Source organism: Plectropomus leopardus, chromosome 17 (genome assembly GCF_026936395.1).
Source record: "Plectropomus leopardus strain MGB_pleo_1.0 chromosome 17, ASM2693639v1, whole genome shotgun sequence".
NCBI classification, from domain to species: Eukaryota; Metazoa; Chordata; class Actinopteri; order Perciformes; family Serranidae; genus Plectropomus; species Plectropomus leopardus.
This window is the reverse complement of record NC_142192.1, coordinates 7,721,069-7,744,456: the sequence shown is the minus strand read 5'-3', so window position 1 is coordinate 7,744,456 and position 23,388 is coordinate 7,721,069. Positions and strand designations below refer to the sequence as shown.

The 23,388-nt window shown below is 39.9% G+C and overlaps 1 protein-coding gene across 3 annotated transcripts in view; it reads left to right on the top strand.

Annotated features, from left to right (window-relative positions):
* ptprua (protein tyrosine phosphatase receptor type Ua) overlaps positions 1 to 23,388 on the top strand; it is a 280,443-nt gene that overhangs the window by 194,758 nt on the left and 62,297 nt on the right. For all 3 annotated transcript variants that reach the window (XM_088090203.1, XM_088090202.1, XM_088090201.1), the window contains exons 11-16: positions 3,597 to 3,917; positions 6,698 to 6,807; positions 11,720 to 11,921; positions 14,988 to 15,090; positions 16,525 to 16,804; positions 22,380 to 22,416. In XM_088090203.1, coding sequence (XP_087946329.1) covers positions 3,597 to 3,917; positions 6,698 to 6,807; positions 11,720 to 11,921; positions 14,988 to 15,090; positions 16,525 to 16,804; positions 22,380 to 22,416 — 1,053 coding nt within the window. The remainder of the gene's footprint in view (positions 1 to 3,596; positions 3,918 to 6,697; positions 6,808 to 11,719; positions 11,922 to 14,987; positions 15,091 to 16,524; positions 16,805 to 22,379; positions 22,417 to 23,388) is intronic.

Here is a 23,388-nt window from a genome sequence, read left to right as displayed (position 1 = left end):
TGCTCAGTAATTACTGTCCATCACTTTTCATGCATGCAACCAAGTGCAATTCCATCAACTCGAAGTCTTTGCATGAAAAGTGTGTTGTGTTCTCTCCCGTTTGAACTAATAATTGTGCCGAGACAACAGAGACCCAAAACACAGCGGGCCAGATTTGCTGCCGCTTTTGTGCTGGTTTGCCATGCGCTCATTTGACGCACTCTACCCCCAAACGCATGTTGTATTTATCAAACACAAACAGCGTGTTGCTCACACAGTTTGAAACGCAGCTTCCAAGTTTCGTCTCTGCAGTTTACTTCTCCATTCCAAACGTATAATCTGTCATGTAGGTTAAAGATTCTGTTGACATGTAAACAGCCCACGACAGGCGCACTAATAGCAATAAGCACGTCAAAAACGACTGGAAGCTCAATAGATATCAGATTAAACTGTCATGAAGCCATCAACGTGATTTAGATATTAACAGTTCAGTTTCGAGAAATTGATACCTGCAGAAACTCATTCGAAATATGCATGTCAGTCGTCCAAACCCTGTGCGGCCTCAATGGTAAGTATCGGGATGTGCACTGATAGTCCATCATAATTCCAACATGGCTCCTGGTAGGAGGGATCGGCCTCAGTGGCAGCTCACTGAGGCAGCTGTTAAAGATGAGGAGCATGAGATGAAATGTGCAGACCCACAGGGACTCTGCCTCATTCATCTCTTTCTCTTCCGCCGCTCAACTCTTGTTCGGCCTCCCTTCCCCTCCTTCACTCCCCGTGCCTCTGGCTAATCCCTCTGATTAGGCTAATCAAGCTGAATGTCAGTTTGGGGTAGGACTTGGTTGGAGGACTGGTGGGTGGGGAGGACAGGAAAGAGTTTGCTGTAATGATGAGTAATGGTGTCTTGAGCAGAAAGTGAGCATTCAGTGAGTGGGCCCCTGGTGGCAGAACCTGTTACAGCAAGGTTTAGACAGCTGTGCAGAGCTGATATTGTTTTAAAAAATCTGATATTGAGCCAGTTATTCTCACACACCTTTGACACGATGATCATGATGCAATTTTTCAAAGTAACATTTGGGCTGTATGACTGATTGATGGTCCTCCGCGGAAAGGTTTTAGCTTGGATCAGTCTTGCCTGGGAAGACACAAATCAGCCAAACTCAGTTTCACCCTTTTGGGGAAGAGCAAACATCTTTCAAAACAACAAGGACTCTGAGGACATTTCCTTCTCCGTCTCATCTCTGCCCCCTCAGAACTGATGTCTCCTCCATGACATTGCTTCATTCATTTAGGCTTCTGATCTATGTTTAGTGAAGCAGCAGGGCTGGAGCTAGCCCCCCCCTCAGTCCTGGCCCCCAGCAGTATGCAGCTCTGCACTGCCAGTCTGTGCCATGCTGAAGGCATCGCCCTCCTCTCGGTTTATCTGATGTCTCAGCAGCACGCTTGAAGATCCAGGCCAGGCTACGGGACAGAAATAACCCCCTCGTGTGCTTGGAACTGTACATTTTGCATGACAGGGACACAGACATCAGCAATCACAGCTTTCACACATGACAGCAGTAATTAGGCCTCAGAATTGATTCTCTGCCAAGGCCATGCGCTGGTCCTCTACAGAGCCTCCTTTATGTTAGGAGGGATGCACTTCTTGAGGAAATTTTGTTTTTTCATTGATTTCACCCCTCTGTAACCTCGTAGTCTAAGTTTGCAAAGACAGCTGCAGCTGTTGCTGTCGTCTTTTCCCCATCAGTGTTTGTCTTTTAAGCTCTACTGGGTAGGAGTTTTAGGTAAAAATACTCTCGTCTTGTCAGCATAAATCACAAAAATGTGCTGCAACAGAGAACAGCATCTCGTCCCCTCTACCTTTTTGAATTGCGCTTTTCCACCTATCCATTGTCTTTTTTTTTTTTTTTTGTGTCACCGTCCAGTGGGAGCAAAGTAGCCAGACACCTGTCTCCCCAGTCACGTCATCATGGGAGATCCCAAGGTGGTCTCAGGCTGGATGGGATATATAGTCTCTCTGGTGTGCTCTGGCTTTGCTTTTGTGCCTCCTCATAATTGGATGTTCCCAGAACACCTTACCTTGAGGCTGTGGCTCAGAAGGTAGAGCTAGTCGTCCACTTATCAGAAGATTGGCAGTTTGATTGGTGTGTGAGCGTGTGTGAATTCTGAAGCTGGGTAGCAGGTAGGACCTTGTATGGTAGCCTCAGCCACCAGAGTTAACCCTTTGAAACCTGGATTAACATCACTCTTATTATGCTGCACTCCGACACCTTTACAAACCTTCGAAATCTGAGCAATTTGGTTTGCTGTCTTTCAAAAACACAAGAAAAAAAAAGAAAAATGAGCAGCTTGGCAAGAGCTGTTCTTCAAATTGCTTGGATTTTTTTGATTTGGAAAAGTATTTTTTATAAATTATCATAATTATTTCTTTAAAACTGTTTTACAGAACTTTTTTTGGTTTTTTACCTTTTACTTTTCTTTGGTTTTATTTTCTAATTTTCTGGTAATTTTCTTGTACTTTTTTTTTTTTTTTTTACTTTTTTTCTTTTTTTTTTTTTTTTTGCTAATTTCTGGCTAATTTCTTCTCAAGTTGCTCATTGCCTTTTACCTTTACTTTTGAGAGCAAGCTAATTTGCTCAGGTCTCAAAGGGTTGATTAAGTGCTTTGAGTGGTCGGAAGACTTGAAAGGCACTCTACAATTGCAAATCCATTTACCATTCACCTCCACAAGCAAGCATTCAAGCAGCTCTCTGATGAGAACCACCCCATCATACTCTTTTTAAATTGAGGGGACAGTGGTTCGTTGGTCAGTGGTTCATTCATCCGTTGGTTCTAAAAAATGTGCATTTTTGTACCAGAAACCTCCAAAATTTAAGAATTTGTCCAATAGTAGCTCAAGGTTTGAGTACTGACACTTCTTTACTTAGAATAACACGTCACTTTTCTTGTGCTGCATTCAGACACCTTAACACATATTTAAACTTTCAGAATCTGAGCAAATGGGTTTGCTTTCTTTTCAAAAAATCGAAAACGAAAAACTTTAATTATTATTGCTGCAGAATTAGTATTATTTTTTTAAAGCACTTTTTGGGTCATTTACCTCTTTTTGTTTTTTGTTGTTTTATTTCTTTAATTATTTTTCTTTGGTTTTATTTTGTTATATTTAGATAATTTTCTTTTGCTTTTTATTTTATCATTTTTGGATTATTTCTTCTTAAGTTGCTCATTGCCTTTTACCTATGCTTCTGAAAAACATTTGCTTAGTTCACAAAGGGTTAAAGTAAAAGACCAGATATGTAGGTGCTCTACAAGTGCAAGTCCATTTACCTCCACAAGCAAGCATTCAAGAGGCCTCCTGATTAGACGTCTGAACCAACTCAACATGCTACTTTTCATTCAAGGGGACAGTTGGTTCATTGGTTATCTGAAACTTGTTGGTCCTGAAAAATGTGCATTTTTTACCTCCAACTTCCAAGATTTAGCAATTTGTCCAAAAGTATTTCTAGCTTAGTGAGCTTCTTCCTCACAGAGTTTGATATATTTGCATAAGATGGTAATTATGAGCTCATCATTTGCACTTTATTGATATATTTTCTGTTTCCTGTCCCTCCCAGAGCCCATGCGTGCCTTGCGGGGTCTGACGGCTGCAGAGATCCAGCCCCGGCAGCTGGCCCTCCAGTGGGAGCCGCTGGGCTACAACCTCACCCGCTGTCACACCTACTCGCTGTCCCTGTGCTACCGTTACTCCATGCCGACAGGGGGCAGTGGAGGGAACAACGCCACCGTCAGAGAGTGCCTGTCCGTGGATCGCAACACCTCTCACTTCACCCTGAGAGACCTGCCACCCTTCCGCTCCGTCCACGTGCGGCTGGCGCTGGCCAACCCCGAAGGCAAGAAGGAAAGCAGAGAGGTCACCTTCCAGACTGAGGAAGACAGTGAGTGGGCGGTTTTTATTTCACCCAGCAGTGAACAGTAGACAGGACAAAAGATGCGAGGGTTTGTTGGAAGGCATCTGTGTGAAACATCATTATGGAGAACAGGATGACTTTTTGTGTGTGCACTGAAGCTCTTTATTGTTGCAGTTTCTCAGAACTTCTTAAATTTCTGGTTTTCATTGCATGCTCCCTCATGCTCATATAATTATTGTGCGCTGCTTACACAAATCCATGCCTTTAGTCATCCAGCACCAGAAAAAAAAACACAAATATTGACTCACAAAATAAGCTGGATCAGCGTAACTAAATGGAAGATCAGCCTTTTAAATGGAGACCAGTGGAACATTAATCAGCTCGAGCCGTGGCTGGTAGCAAAATGGTAAAATGATTTTGCTTATCTTTGTATTAATATTTTCCTGTGTACATCAGCAGATTAGGCACATTCTCATGCAAATTCCCAGAGAGTGGAAGTACAGGAGGTCAAACGCGTATTGTTATGTAGAATAAGCGAGACTTTTCAATGTAATTGAATGCCACTCAGGGAGATTCTTGACCTGGTGAGGAGAGTGAGAGGGGATGACGGCTGCGGTATGAAATAGGCAGCTTTTTTTGTCATTGCTTCAAAATGTCTCTGAGCATCTGCTAACAATTAAGTATTGTTTTTACATTCCGTTTTACAGCAACACTTGAAAAAACGTGGAGGAGTTATGGAAATACAGACAGTGTGCTTAATTATCCACACCTACACGCTGCTGTCTTATAGGCAGGAGGAAATTAATTTACATAAATAACATACAGAATGCAGCATTTTTTTTTATTCATTAGATTCGACTGGTTAGGAAGTGACAAGTTTAAACACACGTGTCAAAAAAAAACAAAAAAACAAGCCGTGATTGTTTTTCCCCACTTGCTTTACTTGATATTGTGAATGTCAGCACCAATGGAAAGTTTTGCTTTTGAGCCACTGAATGCCACTCTGACAGTCTGACAGTCCCCAATCCCCCTGTCACAAGGAGCGCCGCCATCACCCTCTCAACTGCAGTAATTGAGCCGCAGCCGGTGACAGTTCCTCCTGCCTGTTTCCTATGGGCTCAACAATCAAACAGTGGTGAAGCACTTTGCTTACGCTGTTTCTCGGCTGCTTCTAGGACGCAGATTTGGCTGTCAGGGATTCACGGATACGGCGGGATTTTCTTCCAGCACGCTCTGCCTACCTCAGCTTCGGCTTCTGAGGCGAAACAGACAGGCCAAAAGAGTTTGATTTTAAAAGAGAGAAGAATGTAGTGATTCACGCACAGCGAACACAAAAACATAAAGACCACTTCTATGTTTATAGGCTACCTTTATACCCTCAGATACAAAAAGTTATTGGTGATTTTTTTTTCCTGTATGTATAGTAACATCAAGCTAATATGACCCCAGGAGAGTTTGAAAAAATAACTTTCGTGTAAGAATAAAGATGGAATGTATGTAGTGTAAAATGGAAATAAAACAAAATAGTCTAGCAGGAGAAATAGATTCCCAATTTACCCAAATGGCTTTTTTTTAAACCTGTTTTTTAGGAATCTAATGGTGTCTAGTTAAGGATTTGCCTTGTTGCCGAGGTCACCTCATGGCCCATGGGGTTTGTTTTGCCGCAATCTTGAATTGATGTCCACAAGAATGACGAGAAATGCTAATTTCTGAACCAGACAGCATACAAAGACAAATGACTCCCTTTTTCATGTAGTTTTGACAGCAGGACTCAAATGCAAGAGTCACTGACATGGTGCAAACAATCTTTATAGGCATAAAGCAGGCGAAAGACACATTTTAGACCTTTAACAATATATAATAATATTACCATATAATTAATGTAATATATGATAATATAACTTCTGCTATTTTGTTTCGCAGTAGTTGCAACAGCCAAAAGAAACTAGTTTATTTTCTTATATCAATTGCAATGTTGAGCTCTATGCACCAGGATGAACCTATTTCTCTGAACTGAAAGAAGTAAAACAAAGAAGGCACAATTTACAACGAGCAGAGACTCATTTAGTTTTACTATTTATATATTTTTCCCTAGCTTTTTTGAAATAATTTTATGAATCGACAAATTTCTATCACTTTGCTGGACATTTATTGGCATGTTGCTCATTGCTTGTTTCCCCATGTTTTCAAACTAATTCAAAGCCATTTTGCAGGATTTAAACACTTGTTCAAAGCGTTTGAACGCAGAGAAGTAATGTCGATCCGACTTTCAAATGCTAAAAGGCTATTATCACCTGGTGTTACCACCAGACACCAGAGCCAACAATCCACTGTGAATGATTATTTATTCTCAGAGTGTAGTAAACTATCCAGCACTTGGCAGCTAAAAAGTAGGTGTACTCCTTTAAAGAGATGCATCTCATTAAGCCAAAGAGGTGCTCTGCCAGTTCACAGGTTGGATTACTCTGCTGTTTTTCTGTCAGTAAGGTGCTAAAGAAGAAAAATCGACTGTCATCCCCCAAGACACGGTGCTCTGTTATCAGACAGGAGAAGCCAGAATCTCAATTCATCCTGAGGGCTGAGAGCAAGCCGCTGCACCGTTTCCTTTCATCACCTCCCCTTCTGCACTGTCTCTCTATTCTCCTCGTTTTTTCCTCTGTCCTCCCCCCGTCCCTCCCTGGCCCTGTGCCTTTTTCGCTTTGTCAGATGTGTTTTTACCCCCTGGTATGCCCGCGCGAGAGTCCATTAACTTGAGACCCGAGCGGAGTGTTTGTTTCAGAGAAGCTTGTTTTTCTCTCCTGCTGCAGTTCCTGGCGGCATCGCTCCGGAGTCCCTGACCTTCACCCCGCTCGATGACATGATCTTCCTCAAGTGGGAGGAACCGGTAGAACCCAACGGCCTCATCACGCAGTACGAGGTAGGAAAATTCACAATCGCCGCCCTAACATCGCACACTTAATCCTCTCCAGGTGTAGGATGTTATTTCCCCCTTGCCAATATCTATTTTATTCATCCTCCTTCAGTATAATGACTTGAATCAAGAGAAATTGTCCTCTGTTCACTTTAAAGACTGTGCTGCTCCCCCTCTTTTAGTCCCCCCAGGCTTGTTTTTTCCTGGTTCTTGCCCAAACGCTGGTAGCACACATGAGCCGCAGCCACTAGAGTGAGGAGGACCCACTTTTCACAGTTCATGGGATTTACTGTACATGTTCATATGGTAATGAAGCCGAAGTGCAGACTTCAGGCTGTAATTACATGGGGGACAACCACTCTAATTACTTATTTGCCTAAGAGATGCCTCCACAAGGGGGCAACTTTAAATGTTTCTAATTAATTATGGACGGCCCCACATCACCCGTAGACCTTTATAGTATGAAGGTTTTAGAGCCTTTTTCTCTGTAAGTGGATTTGAAGGTCCACTATGGCTCAACACACGGTCACCTGATTGGGAGAGAAACTAGTTTCCATTCACAAGAAGAAGCTGGGAAAGAGAGTCAGGGAATGGAGTGCTGTGACCTTGCTGCACATACAGATGAGGTGTCCTAACCCCGAATACTGCTGCTCTGAATGTGCAACACTGGACGCCAAAACCTATTATCAGTGTTTGAGAGTGTGATAACAAAATATCAGCCCATATCTGTTATCAGGTGAGTTTGTTACTACATTAAGGGATGGCACCTGGTTGATCCCTAAACAACCTTAACCACCTTTACATCATTTATGAGAACTAAGCTTTAAGATTTCTTTTCTTTTTTCTTAAATTCATGTTTTTATTGAATTATCAATGATAAGGGCAAAATACAATGAATGTTACGACCAGCAAACAGAATTTACTCCTTCCCACCCACCCTCAACCTCTGATACATAAACAATAACACACAAGAAATGATAATAGGTGAATGAATAAAAGAGGACAATAAAAGCAAGGAAAAAAACAATAATTAAACTAATTACAGGAATTTAGAGAGAAAAAGTTTGACATAAATATCAAGCAGCAGAGTGAGGTACAAAAGCACTTAAATATTCAATAAGCACCATAAGTTAACTTCAAAGCTAACAAGCAATTGACCCTTTTAAACCTGAGCATATTGGTTTGATTTTTTTTCAAAAACATTGTAAGAAGGCAATAAGGGAAAAAAAACACCCAGAAATTAGTAAAAATTATAATATAATATAATATATTATAATATAATATAAATTATAATATAATATAAATTATAATATATATATATATATATATATATATATAGTGAAAAGTACAATGGAATTACCTAAAAATTTGCACAAAAAATAAACAACAAAAAAACAGAAAAAGAAAAAAGAAAAAAACAATTATAAAAAAGTTACCTGAAAAACTGCTTGAAAATGAAAGTTATTCTGTAAAAATAATTTAAAATATGGAACTATGATCATTATAAATGCAGTTTGTTAGACATTTTTTCCTTAGCTTTTTTTAAAAAAAATAATACATTTGTATATCTACTAATTCCTTGCATTTTTCAGTCAATCCCTTTTCCCCATATTTTCGAAAGCATGGGGATTGACGCACTTTTGGAGGCAGCCTCAGGTGGACATTTGAGGACCTGCAGTTTTTGGCTCTTTCATGTTGGCTTCCTTTTTGCCATCATGGAGGTTGCTGCTTGTTGAGAATACATAAATATCCTAAAATACAGGGTATTTTACATCTCTGAAGACCCATAAGGTCATAACAAAGTGTCCTTCGGGTGTCTGTTGAGACAAAACCTCAATAACAAAACAACCTACAAATGCTCCATTTTAATGTTCTCATCTCTGCACTTCTAACAGAATAAATCCTGCCTCTTGGCTCCATTGTGTTTCTAAGCTGACCACACAAAGCCAATTGCACACACTGTATGTCAATTCAAAGATTTGCAACAGTATATATCTACGGAAGCCCTAAGCGGACGTGTTTTTTTTTTTTACAAGCCGTTTTCTCGATATAACGAGATATTATCTCGTTATCTCGAGAAAACGAACTTTGTTTTCCCGAGATATTAAGTCGTTATCTCGAGAAAACGAACTTTGTTTTTTGGTTTGGTTTTTTTAAACTTTATTGAATGAACGTCAGAAGAAGAAGTGGCGGGTGGATGATGTGACAGCAGGTGCCGTACGGTGTTCAGCGCGGACAAATGCGTGCAGGTTCTCGCCCCTGCACGTACCAAAAAGCACCGGAGCAACAGTATAATAATCTAGTTATGATTACTGATGAATTTGGGTGATGTGTTCCTGTAATAATCATCTTACCTTGCGCATTTGTCCGCGCTGAACACCGCACGGCACCTGCTGTCACATCATCCACTCGCCACTTCTTTTTCTGAGTTCATTCAATAAAGTTAAAAAAAAAAAACAACAAAAAAAAACCCAAAGTTCGTTTTCTCGAGATAACGACTTAATATCTCGGGAAAACAAAGTTCGTTTTCTCGAGATAACGAGATAATATCTCAGGAAAACAAACTCCGTTTTCTCGAGATAACAAACTTTGTTTTCCCGAGATATTAAGTCGTTATCTCGAGAAAACGAACTTTGGTTTTTTTTTTGTTGTTTTTTTTTTTAAACTTTATTTAATGATAATATCTCGTTATATCGAGAAAATGGCTTGTGAAAAAAAAAAAAAAAAACACGTCCGCTTAGGGCTTCCGTATATATCAGAAGTGCCTCTACAAAATTTCCCTCAGAACCATATACTCAATATAATATCTTTTCGATAAGCTAAAATCGGCCAATAATATCAGCCATCATAGAATACTGATAAAGCTCTACATCCAGCTACTTACGAGGGAGTTTGTCAACATTACATAAAAATCTTGGCCTTGGACTCATGAAACTTGAAGGGAAACAGGAAAAACATTGAGTAAACATAGAATTTATTATCCGAAACAGAAACAGTTGAAATACTTAACAAGGCAAGAGCAATCATCTAGTCCCCCATAAATAATGTCCTGTAGTCTGTCTATGGGTTAATCAATAACCAATATGTCATATTGTGCTGACCTGTCATTTTATTGCCATCCATGGACCCATCCATTCATTTATAGTATCTATTCATTTTCAAAAAGACGTATCCTGTTCAGGGTCATGGGGATCTGAAGCCTATGCCAGCTTGTTAAATTGGAGGGGAACATCCTGTAAAGGTTGTTAACACGCCTACACAGTCAGACACATCCACACATTTTCACTTGTAGTTTTTCCAGCTGACTTACAGTCCGTTTCTCTGGACTGAGGGAATAAATTAACATGAACAAAAGAACAATCCTCGCCAGCTGTGCCAAATTCAAACTGTGGAACCACCAGCTTCAAGGTCGCACTGTTAAGTAAACCACTGAAGAGCAGCCACCAGAATGACGAATGGGCACTTTTTCAATCCGCCTGGCTGATTTCCTCACATTTATGAATTTTGATTTACAGACTTAAACACATTCATCAAATTGCTACAAAAAAGCAATAACATCAAGCTGGTCTTCATTCATTTTTTGTCATCTTCAGTGTTGTCTTTTTTTCCCTCTGGCTTTACTTTATCAACTAATCTGGGAAACGGTGAAAAAATAAGGCCAGCAGAGCTGTAGAAGCAGGATATGACACAGAATGTACCTGAGTCTGATTATCGGTGGCTAACTGCAGCGCAAGATTTATTAGATCTGCGCCGTGAGACGACATTTTGAGATTAATTGAGAGGCATTTCTCGTGAGAGAGCCTTTAAATAAAATGCCATCTAAATTCAATCTTTCAGGCAGTGTGGATAATAAGCTATATGCTGTGTGTAGCATATTACATAGAGTCTACAGGCTGGTGCAGCAAGATTTGTTCTTACCTAACAATGGAAAAAATAGGGTATACTTACTATGACCTGATTTAAACACATGCTAAGGTGTTTGAACCTTCACACTTTGAAAGTTTGATCATTTTTTACAGACTCAACGCCTCCTCTTGCGCCTTTTTGTAAAAGCTACAGGGGTGGCAATGTTGGTTTGATTGTCAGTTCACCACTTGAGTCCAGAATGGTTGATCTCCTAGATTAGGGCTGCACGATATTGGAAAAAAAACAAACATTGAGCTATTTAAAAAAAAAAAAAGATACATATATATAGTGCATCTGCATCTTAATGAAAAATGAAAATTTCCTCTTCATGTTGAAGACTTTTCTGAGGGGGAGGAGGGGAATTTTTGGTACTCTTTCTATTGTACACCTGTATTATTCTTCTATCAATTCAGGCTAAAGTCAATGATCTAACATGTCGTATTAATAATGCATGTTGCTCACCCTAAAATAACAACAAATGGAAAAGTAAAAAATAAAAATAATTTAAAAAACAACAACAAATAAGTCATCTTAAATCGTAAAAATTAAAGTGATTCTATAAAAAAAGAATTGAAAAATGTAGTTTTCTTATCATTTTTTCCGTAGCTTTTTTAAATTTCCTAATTTCTTACATACCAATCTCCTCGGGATTTGGTTGAAATACTTTTGCAAGGTGTCTAATTGCACGACAAGAGAAGTGACACCGATCCAGGTTTGATAGGGTTAAAGATAAAGGCTTGACCCGTGACATTAGTCATGGAAAATGAGAAGTTTTTCTTTTGTATCAATCAGCAAAAAATATTTAGCATGACTTGTTTGAGTATATTTGCCTTTGAAATTGCATTTCCTGCATTGCAACTATTGCATATGCGTAACACACAATGTCAGTGCTGAAACGATAAACTGTGCAGCCCTACCCTAAATTTCATGGTTGAAGGGTTAAAACCTGAAAGAGCAGCTAGCACGGCTGCAGATTTTTCTAAATCCGGTGTCATCTTTACTCTCTTTCCAGATCAGCTACCAGAGTATTGAGTCGTCAGACCCAGGCATTAACGTGCCAGGTCCTCGCCGTACAGTGTCCAAGCTGCGAAACGAGACCTACCACATGTTCTCCGGCCTGCATCCTGGAACCACTTACCTGGTGTCGGTACGAGCTCGAACTGCCAAAGGATTCGGCCAGACGGCGCTCACAGAGATCACCACTAACATCTCTGGTGAGGCTTTCAGCTGCTGTAGAATTTTCTGCTTGCTTCAGTTGTAGTGTGTGCATGTGTGTGCGTGTGTGTGCGTGTGCGTGCATATGCGTGCGCAAGTGAGTAGATCAAAGTATGGTCCTGAATGGCAAACTCCAAAGCACTTAAATGCTGATAACGCATGCAAATAATGCCGAATTCAGTCATTATCAGAGCGCCACTCAAAAGAAAAGCAAAACTTAGTTTTCCCAACAAAAGGTGTTTTTTTAGTGTTTGTGGACAATAGAAGGACTAAGTAATGACTTGTAATTACCTTCTTTTGAAGAGCTTTTCTTTAAATTACACATATACGTTTAAATTGTACAAATTATCTCCATTTTCCCGAAGCCAGCAGCTTTCAGACATGCAATCGCCTTTTTGTTTGATGAAATGAGAGCAGACCTGTATTAGAGTAAACTGCAAATGTTCAGCTTGAATAGTTTGGCTGAAAACAGCTTTGTTCAGCCAACATCGCCCCAAACGGAGTCTGTGTTTACCATTCAAAGACGACGAGGCAGCTCAGAAATTAGAGGAGCCGTGTTTGCGAGTGAAAAGGTTGCAGGTATGGATCTTGAGATTGGTCTGGAAAATTTGTCTGGGGAATTTGAAACACTCTCATCTACAAATAGCTGTCTGTAAGGTGGTCCACTAATTGTGTTTACTCAGATGAAACATCACATGCCATTGTGATGTTTTTTCCCCAAGAAAAACGCAGGGACTTGGGGATGATTTTTCCAGGAATGCATACAGAAAGAGTGGAAATTAGGCTGCTCAAACTCTCAGCAGACATCACTTTTTTTTTTTTGTTCCTGGATCAGTATAAACCTTGAGCAGGCTGAGCAGAAGCTATTCCAGGCCTTTTTTCTGTTGTTCAAATGCTTAAAACAACCGGTTTATGTTAATCTCTTGAGAATCTCTAGTAGCCATATGGTTTTTAACTTTGGTGTCTCAGAAGCTCGGGCTGAAATAGTGTGGCATTCTTCACTGTAATTGCAGCTTTAGCTGTGCTTTGGTTGTTATGATTATAGCTGACACATTAGTTTGTAATGGGTGCAACTCTAACTGCATGCAGGGGTTGTGTGTGTGTGCAGTGAATTGATGTGGTTGTGCTGGCTGAGCGTTATTGAAGCTATTGTATTCCTGAGCTTCTGTGGTGTGTTTGTTACACAGTCAAGCGTGGTGGGTTCAAAGCCTGCATGGCCTAACAATGCTTTCTTGGCGAATGTTAACAGGAGCAGTAAAGAGCAGTCACAGTACAGCTAGCGTAACTGTATCCACAGCATCACTCAACCATGATTGCAGCCATACTCCAAACTATAACCATATCCACAGCCACAGATACACACGGTGCAGCCAGGCAGAGCAGCTGCTGTGCTCACAGCGAGAGGCTGTATGCTGTCAAAACTCTTTTTGAAAAGAGAGGGGGGGCAATGAATGCGTCATGTAAAGTGTCGCATCATCTCTTCTGTCTGCAGAGTGTTTACCTTAACTTTTATACCTGGACTGGACCAGTATGCTTTTAACTGTTCCTGTGGATCAGTTGGGAAGCAAATATTGTCAGGGAACACAAAATTTAAGGCTTTTTTTCAGCTTTTGATTAATTTACATGTCAATGTATTTTTTTTTAGGAACTGCTTTTTTGTCATGAGTCCTCAGAAACACAGAAAGCAAATGTTATGCTGCAGAAATGCAACTTTTTTTTTCAAAACTATGTCAATCTAGATCACCCCCTGGTGTCTGGCTGCAGTGTAGGTCATAAAGCCCGCCCCTCCCTGTTAGTGAATGGGACATCGGCCAAACTAAAAACTCAAAGTGCACGGCAAATAAATTTTTCCCAAAAATGGTTTCTGACACTGAAGGTAGTTCTCATTACCCTGATGTGTGTTCTAGTGATCGTTTTTATATGTTTGGTTTCAATGAGTTATTCAGTTAACAAAACAGGGGGTTTTCACCATGATTGACCGCTGTGACAGCCAATTTGTGCGCTTGCATTTAATGGAGCTGCTCGCGATTGGTTTGACTGGTTCGCGGGTACTCTCCCACCGCGGTTATCGCTACAGTACAGTTAATTGAGGTTGAAAATGGTTAAAATATTGATAAAAATAACACTTATTACTCACTTGATCTAAAGATCCAAAGATTTTACCATAACGATTAATCTCAAGTCTTTTTTTTATTTGCCGCAACCCCACACTGTAAATAATGCCGCCTCTTCTCCATCCCTCCTTATTATCAGTACCTGCTCCATCTGGTTCAGAAGGTGGCCCACGTGGGCTCACAGCTGTCATGGTACACAGATCAACCTACAGTATCACACGCTCTCTCCAGGCTGAGCTGTGAGTGTAGCTCGATGGGAAGCCAGAGGCAAACATGAATGTGTAATGTTGCACCATTAGCCCTTTATAATTCACGCTGGATTTAAACCACCCAACATGCGCCGGCTCAAACCCTCCTCGACGCCGCTATGTATAATGCAGACCTCAGCTGCTGTGTGCAGGCGTGAGTGTGTGTTTTTCGGGATGACAGGTTACACAAGCAGATTTTTACAACAAGCATTAATGCCCCCCTGCCTCAGAAACATTTCCAATTCCATCCTGCAGCCTTTTTTTGTTTCAGCTTATCTGTTGTACCAGGATAGCCATTTGCTTCACTACATACTCCAGTTTATTCACTCCCTGTAGTAAACAGAGATGGGAACACTCAACCTCATTGTCCCCAGAGCTTTACTGAGGTTGTGCTGCTTTGAGATCTGTCCTAATTATATTATAAGGGCCTCTTGTTTTCTCTGTAGTTGGCTGCTGTTTCTAGTCATCATCAGTCAATGGCACTGTGTGGGAGGCCTCCACACACTGCAGCACACAGGGGACATGTGTGGGTAATGAATAAAGATAGCACACTTTTATTTCATGTCAGGGTGGAAAGATTATGAGAATATCTAAACAGAAGTGCAGCTACATGTCTTTAAACCCAAACCAAACATGTCTGATGTTTCCGAGGAATGCAAAAATGAAAAATTTCAACTTTTTTTTGACTTATTTCTTTTTTCAGCCCCGGTGTTTGACTATGAAGACATCCCCTCTCCGCTGAGTGAGTCCGAGAGCACCATCACTGTGCTGCTGCGCCCTGCGCTGGCAAGAGGGGCTCCAGTCAGGTACAACTAATACACTGTTCACTCCTACACCAGCATTCATTCACTGCTCTTCCACACTGTGATATTTATAGCTGCAGTCAAAAAGAACTCTCTTAGAGCGCCAGAAAATAGTTCTCTGGGCTTGCAGCATAGCAGATACCATTTTAAAGACAAGATATTAAGAACCAGAGAGGTTTTCGAATCCTATTTTGCAAAGAATGTGTGAAATGTCTGAAATTGATTGACATGCATTTCCCCTCTTATTGTACTGCTTGAGGTAGTATTGAAACAGCGACCGAGAAAAAATCCCTAAATATTGCTCTCTATATGCTGAAACCTGAGTCACCATGTCAGACAGTTTTGGAATGACATCATGTCACCCAATCACATGTTGACTGGCTGACAGCTGTGTCACTGTAATAAGCACCACGCTCCAATCTCCGTCAGGAATCAATCAGGGATGGGGGTAAATGGAAGCTGTAGGATTTGAGAGAAAATGGAAAAGACGCTCCAATCTTTTGTGGAGGAATGAGTTTTTATTTTTTTTTGGGGGGGGGGCAAACATAATAATGAAAATACAAATATGTTTTGTGGCAAGTAAAGCCATCAGTGGATTTTTGAAATACGGTTAGCGGTTTCACGTTGGGATCTATCATGTTTGTAGTTGCGCTACAGATTACAGAGCAAAGTAAATAAACCAAAAATGGACACACTATAGAAATTTAAAGAGTAAGCAATACCCCGACTATTGGCTTGAGTGCCTCCTCCCTTGGATGCCAAAAAAAAGTCTCAAAAATGGGAGCTTGTATGGTTAGAAGTTTTTTTGTTTTTGTTTTTTTAACTGATATTTTCCATTTTGGAAAAGCTTTTGGATTTTTGGGGGGGGGGGATTTTGCGTCAAGTAGAAGCACTGTATTAGCTGTGATTATATTTATTTCCTTTTAAACTTGTCATTAATTCTTAAAAGGAAAAATAATAATACTAATAACTCTGGTTGCTTTCATAAACACAAAGCATAATTTTGCCAGCTGCTCTGCTTTTTTTTTCCTTCAGATGAATAGTGCCATTGTTGAATTACTGTTCAAAGAGGAAATTGTGGTTTTTTTGTAACTTGGAGCTTCATAGATTTGGCCATCACTCCTGTCATCAATAATAATATTGTACTCAGCAAGTTAATTACTTAGATCTGGAAATGTGGTGACACTGCTAAAAATGAAAAAGAAATAGAAAGGAGTGAGACAAGAAGCAGGAGCAGTCACACAGGGTGTAAATAAACCTTCAGGCTAGTGTAACTTATTTGAGAGAGAAAAAAACAAAAACAAGGTAAACTTATTACAAAAACTGCAAACATCCATCACATTTTACAGTATAGCCTGTGGTCATATAATAAATGATAAAGATTGTTTTGTCAGACATACAGACAGCTGTACTAAGCTCCACTCTGTCCTCCTCCAGTGCCTACCAGGTGGTGGTGGTGGAAGAGGATGGCTCCCGGCAGGTGAGGAGGAGGGAGCTGGGCACTGTCGACTGTTTCCCCACACCGAACTCCCACAGCGAGGCGCAGGCCAAAGGGGCCCCGCATTACTACACAGCTGAGCTGGCTCCCAGCAGTCTCCCCGAGGCCACGCCCTTCACCGTGGGGGACAACCACACCTACAACGGTTACTGGAACAGCCCGTTAGACCCCACCAAAAACTACCTCATCTACTTTCAGGCCACCAGCAACTTCAGAGGGGTAAGAACTATTAAGATGCCTGACAGGGCTTTTGTCTCCGAAGCTCAGACACGCCGCTTTTATGATCGAGCAACCTTGACAGTCAATTTAGATTTGTGTCAAGGAAGTCAGGAGGCATAATGCTGGAGGCGTTATGAGAGAGGAGGCAGTCCTCTACATAAACAAGGCTCTATTTGTTACCAAATGGGGTGATGTATTTTATACTATTTTTAGGATGGATTTGGGTGGATTGTTTCCCATGGTAAATCTTTTTTACCCTTTAATGTCCTCACTAAGAAAAAGAGCTATAGAAACATTTTTCTTTGCATTTTTATGTTCTTGGGGCTGTGATAACAAAAGTCAGTGTTTTGTTTTGTTTTGTTTTTCTTTTTTAACAGACCCCATAGCTTTTTAAATATAGGCCTCTAACCAAATGGTTTAGAAACGCGATGTTTATGGTAATGGTAAATCAAAAAGAAGAAATCAGAATTACAAACCACTGTTGTAATTCTTATCATATGTTAGTGTACCAGCATATATTAATTTGTGACCGTGGAATCAATAGTATTAGTGCTAGTGCTAGTATTATTTTCATGCATTTATGCTTGATATTTACCATTATAATACATTGGAAATATCTCTGAAACTGTGAATTTTTTTTTTAATCTCAAACATCATATATATATATTTATATAATGGATAACTTTAAATGTATCATTAAACAACAGTGCAACAATAAATTATCAAACATTCTTTTATTTCTTAGCAAAAAGTTCATTTTAATGACATTAACTTCACTACCTTAACCATAAAAGGCTAAATTAACAGTCTGATAGAGTATGTTTTTCGTTAAATAATTGACCCTTAAAGGATTTTTATATTTTGTATAAAGTAACATAAATCTGTTCAGTAAGACCTGAACAACATGTCGAATGAACATGCCCACCTGTTAAAATCCCACCACTCAAAGCCTGCATGTCCTGGGTGACTTTTTTTGTCACTAACTTCCTGTAAGAGTCGAACTGAAAAGGTGTTTAGAGACACAGTGACATCTAGTGGGTTTTTATAGCATAGCTTACCGAAACCAAATGGTACAGATGGCTCACTCAGGTGGAGTGAAGTTCAACACATTTTTTCATGAAGATATAGTGACTCAAAATGTGCTCTATCAAAAAACACCACTCAAGCAAAGTGGCTGAATAAATCTGAACAACTTTTAAAAGGTAATTACATTCAGAGTGCACTGTGTACTCTTGCATTTTCTGTCCAGTTGTCAGATTCCCTCATACTCAAGCTCTTTAAAAACTTTTTGGGTAAGAAAATCAAACGCTGCCTCTCAGGCCTTTTAATGATCTAAAAGGGAACTCCTTGAGCAATTGAAAAAGTGACTGAAGCATGAATAAGAGATGTTGCTGGCCAGTGTGCACACAAGCAGTGAAAGTAAATGCTGTTTAAATCATTGGGTCCATATGGAGCTTATGTGCGCCTGCCTGGCTGTAGCCTTTCATCTATCCTCACATCAGTATCTGATTCTCCAGCAGATACACCCGGCGTCCTCTGGGTGCTGTTCAGGGCTGACACTCTGGGCGTCTGGCTGAAATCCTTCCCCTGTGGTCTCAAATCAGCAGTGAGCTTTTTCTCATCATGGACCACCATTTGTGATGATCCTCCCTTAAGACCAAATTAAAAGCGATGTTGACACAGCAGCTCCGAGCCAGAAATCAGCCAACACAACAAGCTGAATATCATAATACATGTTTTCTTTTTTTTTTCTGTCCTGCAAACATTTTCATCTCCCATTTATTTCCTGAACTATAGTTGTGTTTCAGGAAAGATGGGCTGCTCAGGGAGATAGAAAGAGAATATTATTTTGACAATTACCCGGGATAAATTAGATGTACGAGGCTCACTATGGACCATGGGCTGCAATTGAATTGAAACAGTAATTGCTTTGGCAGATCTGCCTTCAGTGGGGCTTGAAAGTTGCGTGATTGGAGCTGCCAGTTTCTTCTGAAGCACACAAGCAGGAAACAACACACACTTTTCTAAGTATTTTTCTCCCCAGGAGTCGATATCTAGATCACTGCTATCTGTTACAGTGAAAATGAATAATACTGATATTTCATTTTCAACCTTCTGTTGCGTTTATCATTACTCATCGTCTCGGATTACCTGCCACTCATCCCAGGTTTCCACTTACTGCACATACCGAGCGGCGTATTGGGGTTGGGTTAGGCTCTGAACTGGTTTTGATCTGGCTCCAGATTTTCTTACCTAACGGATCTATTATTGCATATTTTATCTGTCCTTTAATCTTTTATAAGCAAAGCAATGTGCAAAAATCTTCATACTGTATACTTGTTATAACATCAAATGACTATTGCTGCTATTGTTGCTGCAAGCCATTAGTTCTTACAAGTCAATGTCTGTACTTAAAGCCTCTGGAAGTGTGGCTTTAAATAGTAAGAATGCACATATTATATCAAAGCTGAATGTTTCATTAAGTATCTACAAAAATCTAAGTGGAAATAAATGTTCCCAACTATAAGAAAACCAATTTTAAAACAGCTCATTTTGAAGATACAGGAATTTATCCAGACTGTGTGGGTGTGTCAAATCACGTTTTGATTGACAGTTCCTTGGATCTCACCTTTGTCGACTGTCTCTTGTCTCCATGAAAACCATGGAGCAAAGCAGAGTCGGCGTGGTACAGCTCCATCTGTTCCAACCCTCTGACTCTGGCTGCGTTTGTAAATGCAATCTGACACTCTATACTTAAATGAGAGAGCTGTTGTTGAAGGCCACAGAGCGTTCTTTTCTCCATGAATTAACAAACAGTTAAGTTCATCCAAATTTACGAAATGCTTTGTTATCGATGTTACTATAGCATACAGTTAACGTAATGTAGAACATGCAACACGAGCTGAGAGGCACCCATTTCCTATCAAAGCTATGAATGCGATGGTAAATTATGGCACTGTAGGGTTGGCTAACGCTATTGCCGTATAATTAATTTTATTTTTTTATTTTATCACTTTCCCATTTGCCACATACTCACTGCTGTCGATCCATGTAACATTGGTAAAAGCCAGGTAACACGTCTGGTAACATTAAATCTACAGTGTTTAAAGGAACGTTGGGGGATTTCAATCTGACATGTTAAATTACCTGACACCTGGCTTTTAATTTTTCATTGGCTTTATCCATATTACCTCATACTGATCGGGGATAACCATGCCCAAATTGTTAAAAATTTAAAATGACAATGTCTCGAATTTGGATTGAGGCTGATCATTTTTTATGCTTTTTATTATGCATGTAAGTCCTTGAATCACATATTAGGAAAGTTTTTGGTGATTTGGGTTACCAGAGGCTTTTCAGAAGCACTGAAAGGTGACAAATCCACAGAGAAATATCACCTCAACAATTATCACTCAACCTTCTGTACATCAGGTACTCACAGCGTGTCATATTGAATTTGTGGAGAATGCCTCCACATTGAACAAAGAATATGAAAAAGGCAAGCCCGCTTCATGAATAAAGTCTTTAAGAATCATGTTAAACAGCAAAACTATTTCAAAACGTGTTTACAAACTCTTTCACAACTCATGCAAGATAATCCAAGTCTTATTTATCCAGTCGTTTGCTCAGTACTCCCCAGACACATGTATTTTGGCAAAAAAGTTACAATATAAAACACTCACGTCTACAAGTAGTGCTCCATAAATGTGCATGCATATGAGCTCTGCTTAGGCAGAAATCAAACACGTGCCCAGGCACGCTACTCACGCCGTGCATGAGACCATTTGTCCGTGTGTGTTTGAAATCATAAGGCTTTAGCAAAAAATGCATTTAAAAGGTACTGAGCATAAATGGTTGAAGATTTTCTTCATTAGTACCCGAGGGTAACTTTGGTGTGCAGATGGGAAATTCAGCATTCCAAAACAAGACATCACAGCAATACAGTTTTAAAAGACATAAAAAACTAAATACATTAAAGCAAGTATGATTTATCATCAAAATAGTATCAAAGTCGTACAAACTCCTGTGATTATGATGATAAAGTGTTTCTGAATTTTAACACTTTTCAAAGCTTAAAGTGCATCATCTTGGGGTCTGTTCAGGCACAAAATGATTCCTTTCTTGTTTTGTTTTTTTCTGCACTTTGGGACTGCAAACCGAAAGCCAGAGTGAAGAAGGTAGAATTCACTGTTTAGTTAATGGAAAGAGTCCTAAAGAGGAGCAAAGAACTGATAGGCTGAGTGAGACTTAGCCCATTTGAAAATTTGGCATAAAACAGCTGAAAATTAGTGACTTTCTGCTGAACATAATTTATCATTTGTTAGCTAAAAAAAACATATTTTTTAAGAGATGGTGGAGACCAAAAACAGAGCTAAAAGGAGCGTAATTAATGGACTTAACATACATCAGGGCCAGACACAGGGCAGCAACAAATTCTGTGTAAATGGACAACATTTTACATAAAAAAATTAATTCAGGTGATAATGCTGTGTTCAGTGCTGTGTTTTAGCTTTTTCAGCTTCAAGTAACCAAAGAAAAAATCAATGAATGCTTCTTTAAACGCTCATAGGTATCATATTGACAATGAAAATGAACTCACTTGTTCTGATCAGAAAATGCTGAGAATAAAAAAATGTGTTTGGAGTAGGATGGCTCATAAGATCTTATGTTCAGGTTATAGAATAAGATTGTGACCATTAATTAGGCTTGATTTTTGTTTATTACAATTCTATTTACGTGCAAACATTGCAAGCTAAACCTCAGTGGATTGTGTAAGGGATTAGAAAGGATTCAGATTTAATAAACAGAGCCGACTGAAATCAGATTCGATGAAATGCTATCAAAGTCCACCCCAAGGAAGGGGATTCTTCGATATACTTTAAATCCGTCTTCTTAACAAGATTGGAGACTCGGTTGCATTAAATTGCTACTTTGATGAAAAACTGGTGTCAGTTGGAAAAGCTAAAGCCCACCTTGATAGAGGACAGGATGACACATGACATACTACCTGCAGCTGCTTTAATAACCCCTGGGTGGAAGTAAATATGACTTATCTGTCACTGTAAGAGATGAGAGGAGATGAGAATCCACTTGAAACAGATTTCCAATTAAAAAAGCTAATTTGGCAACCGTTTTAGGTGAAAGGTTTTTGACTCCAATCTCAGAGCACAGATTAGCATAATTGCCCATAAAGGCTGATTTGACTTCCTTAAATCGTAATTTGGTAACATGGCCCTCCGTCTCTTGGATAGGGTGGCTGTTTTGGAGGGGGTAGATGGAGCCAATCAGTGTCGCCGGGTGAGGGGCCTCACATGGTGGAGGGGAGCAGAGGTCTCTCATATCACAAGGAGATGTCATCCACTTGGAAATTTCAATTATTTCCTCCTAGTAGCAAAGGTCTGGGTGACTTTGACACACAAAGCCGTCTGGGTTGCGAGTTTTACACAAGGCTGCGGATTTCAACAGACTGACTCATAATTAACCTGCGCTGTGGTCGTTTTTTCCCCCCGTTAACCGCTGTGTCTTTGTGGTACTAAGCTAAAAGAATTAATTCAGCCTTTTCTTTCATTCACAGGAGACCAGAATCAACTGCATTCGGATTGCTCGCAAAGGTAACACTTGCTTTTCCTTTTTTAAGTTTTGAAGGTGCTTCATGAATATTTTCACACCAATAAATTATTGTCACATCAATGATACAGTAAACCTTAGCAGTCACAAAGGCTATCTGCTGGTTTACAGAACACATTGAGGTGGTTTACAGCACACATAGCTTTGCTTTACAGTACACTGAGAGGTTTAGCACAAATGTCCAGTTGGCCTTGAAGATAAGTTTATTGGATTTCGGTGATCAAAGGTCACTGTGACCGCACATCCGTGTCATTCTTGTGAGCATAATTTCTCAAGAAGACTATTTTCAGAGATTCCCTCAAATTTAGCACAAACGTGCACGTCTCAGTGATGAACTTATTAGAATTTGATGGTCAAAGCTCAAAGGCCAGTGTGACCTTATGTCCATCCCAGTCGCGCAAACACAATATCTCAGTAAGCCTTGGTAGAATATCCTTTAATTTGGCACAAATGCCCACTCAGATTTAAAGATTAAATGATGATAATTTGGTGTTCAAAGGTCACTGTGACCTCATAAAACACGTTTTTGGCCATAACTCCAATTTACATGCTAATTATGACACCGTTGGTGACACTAATCTTGGGTATCCACCTTGAAACTGTGCTGATTGTATAGATCTGTGTGAAGCATCCATGATTTATGTAGCTGCAACATACATATCTGAAGCTTTGTCTGGACAGACATGAATGTAAACCACAACAGGCCTGCTGGCAGGGTCACACAATCGCAAGGTACTAATTGTAGTTAATTAGCGTGTGTTAGTTAATTAGTGTTGGGCATCTTTTTTAAAGTTCACCAACTTTAAAGATTGATAAATATTATTTCACTCGTCAGCTTCATTGTTGAAATTTGGGATTACTGGGTTCTTTAATGACAGCTCTGCAGCTGGGGTCCCGGGGCCAATACATTAGCAATCAGACAGGTTTTCAACAAGTCCCTGGCTGAAGCCTTTTAT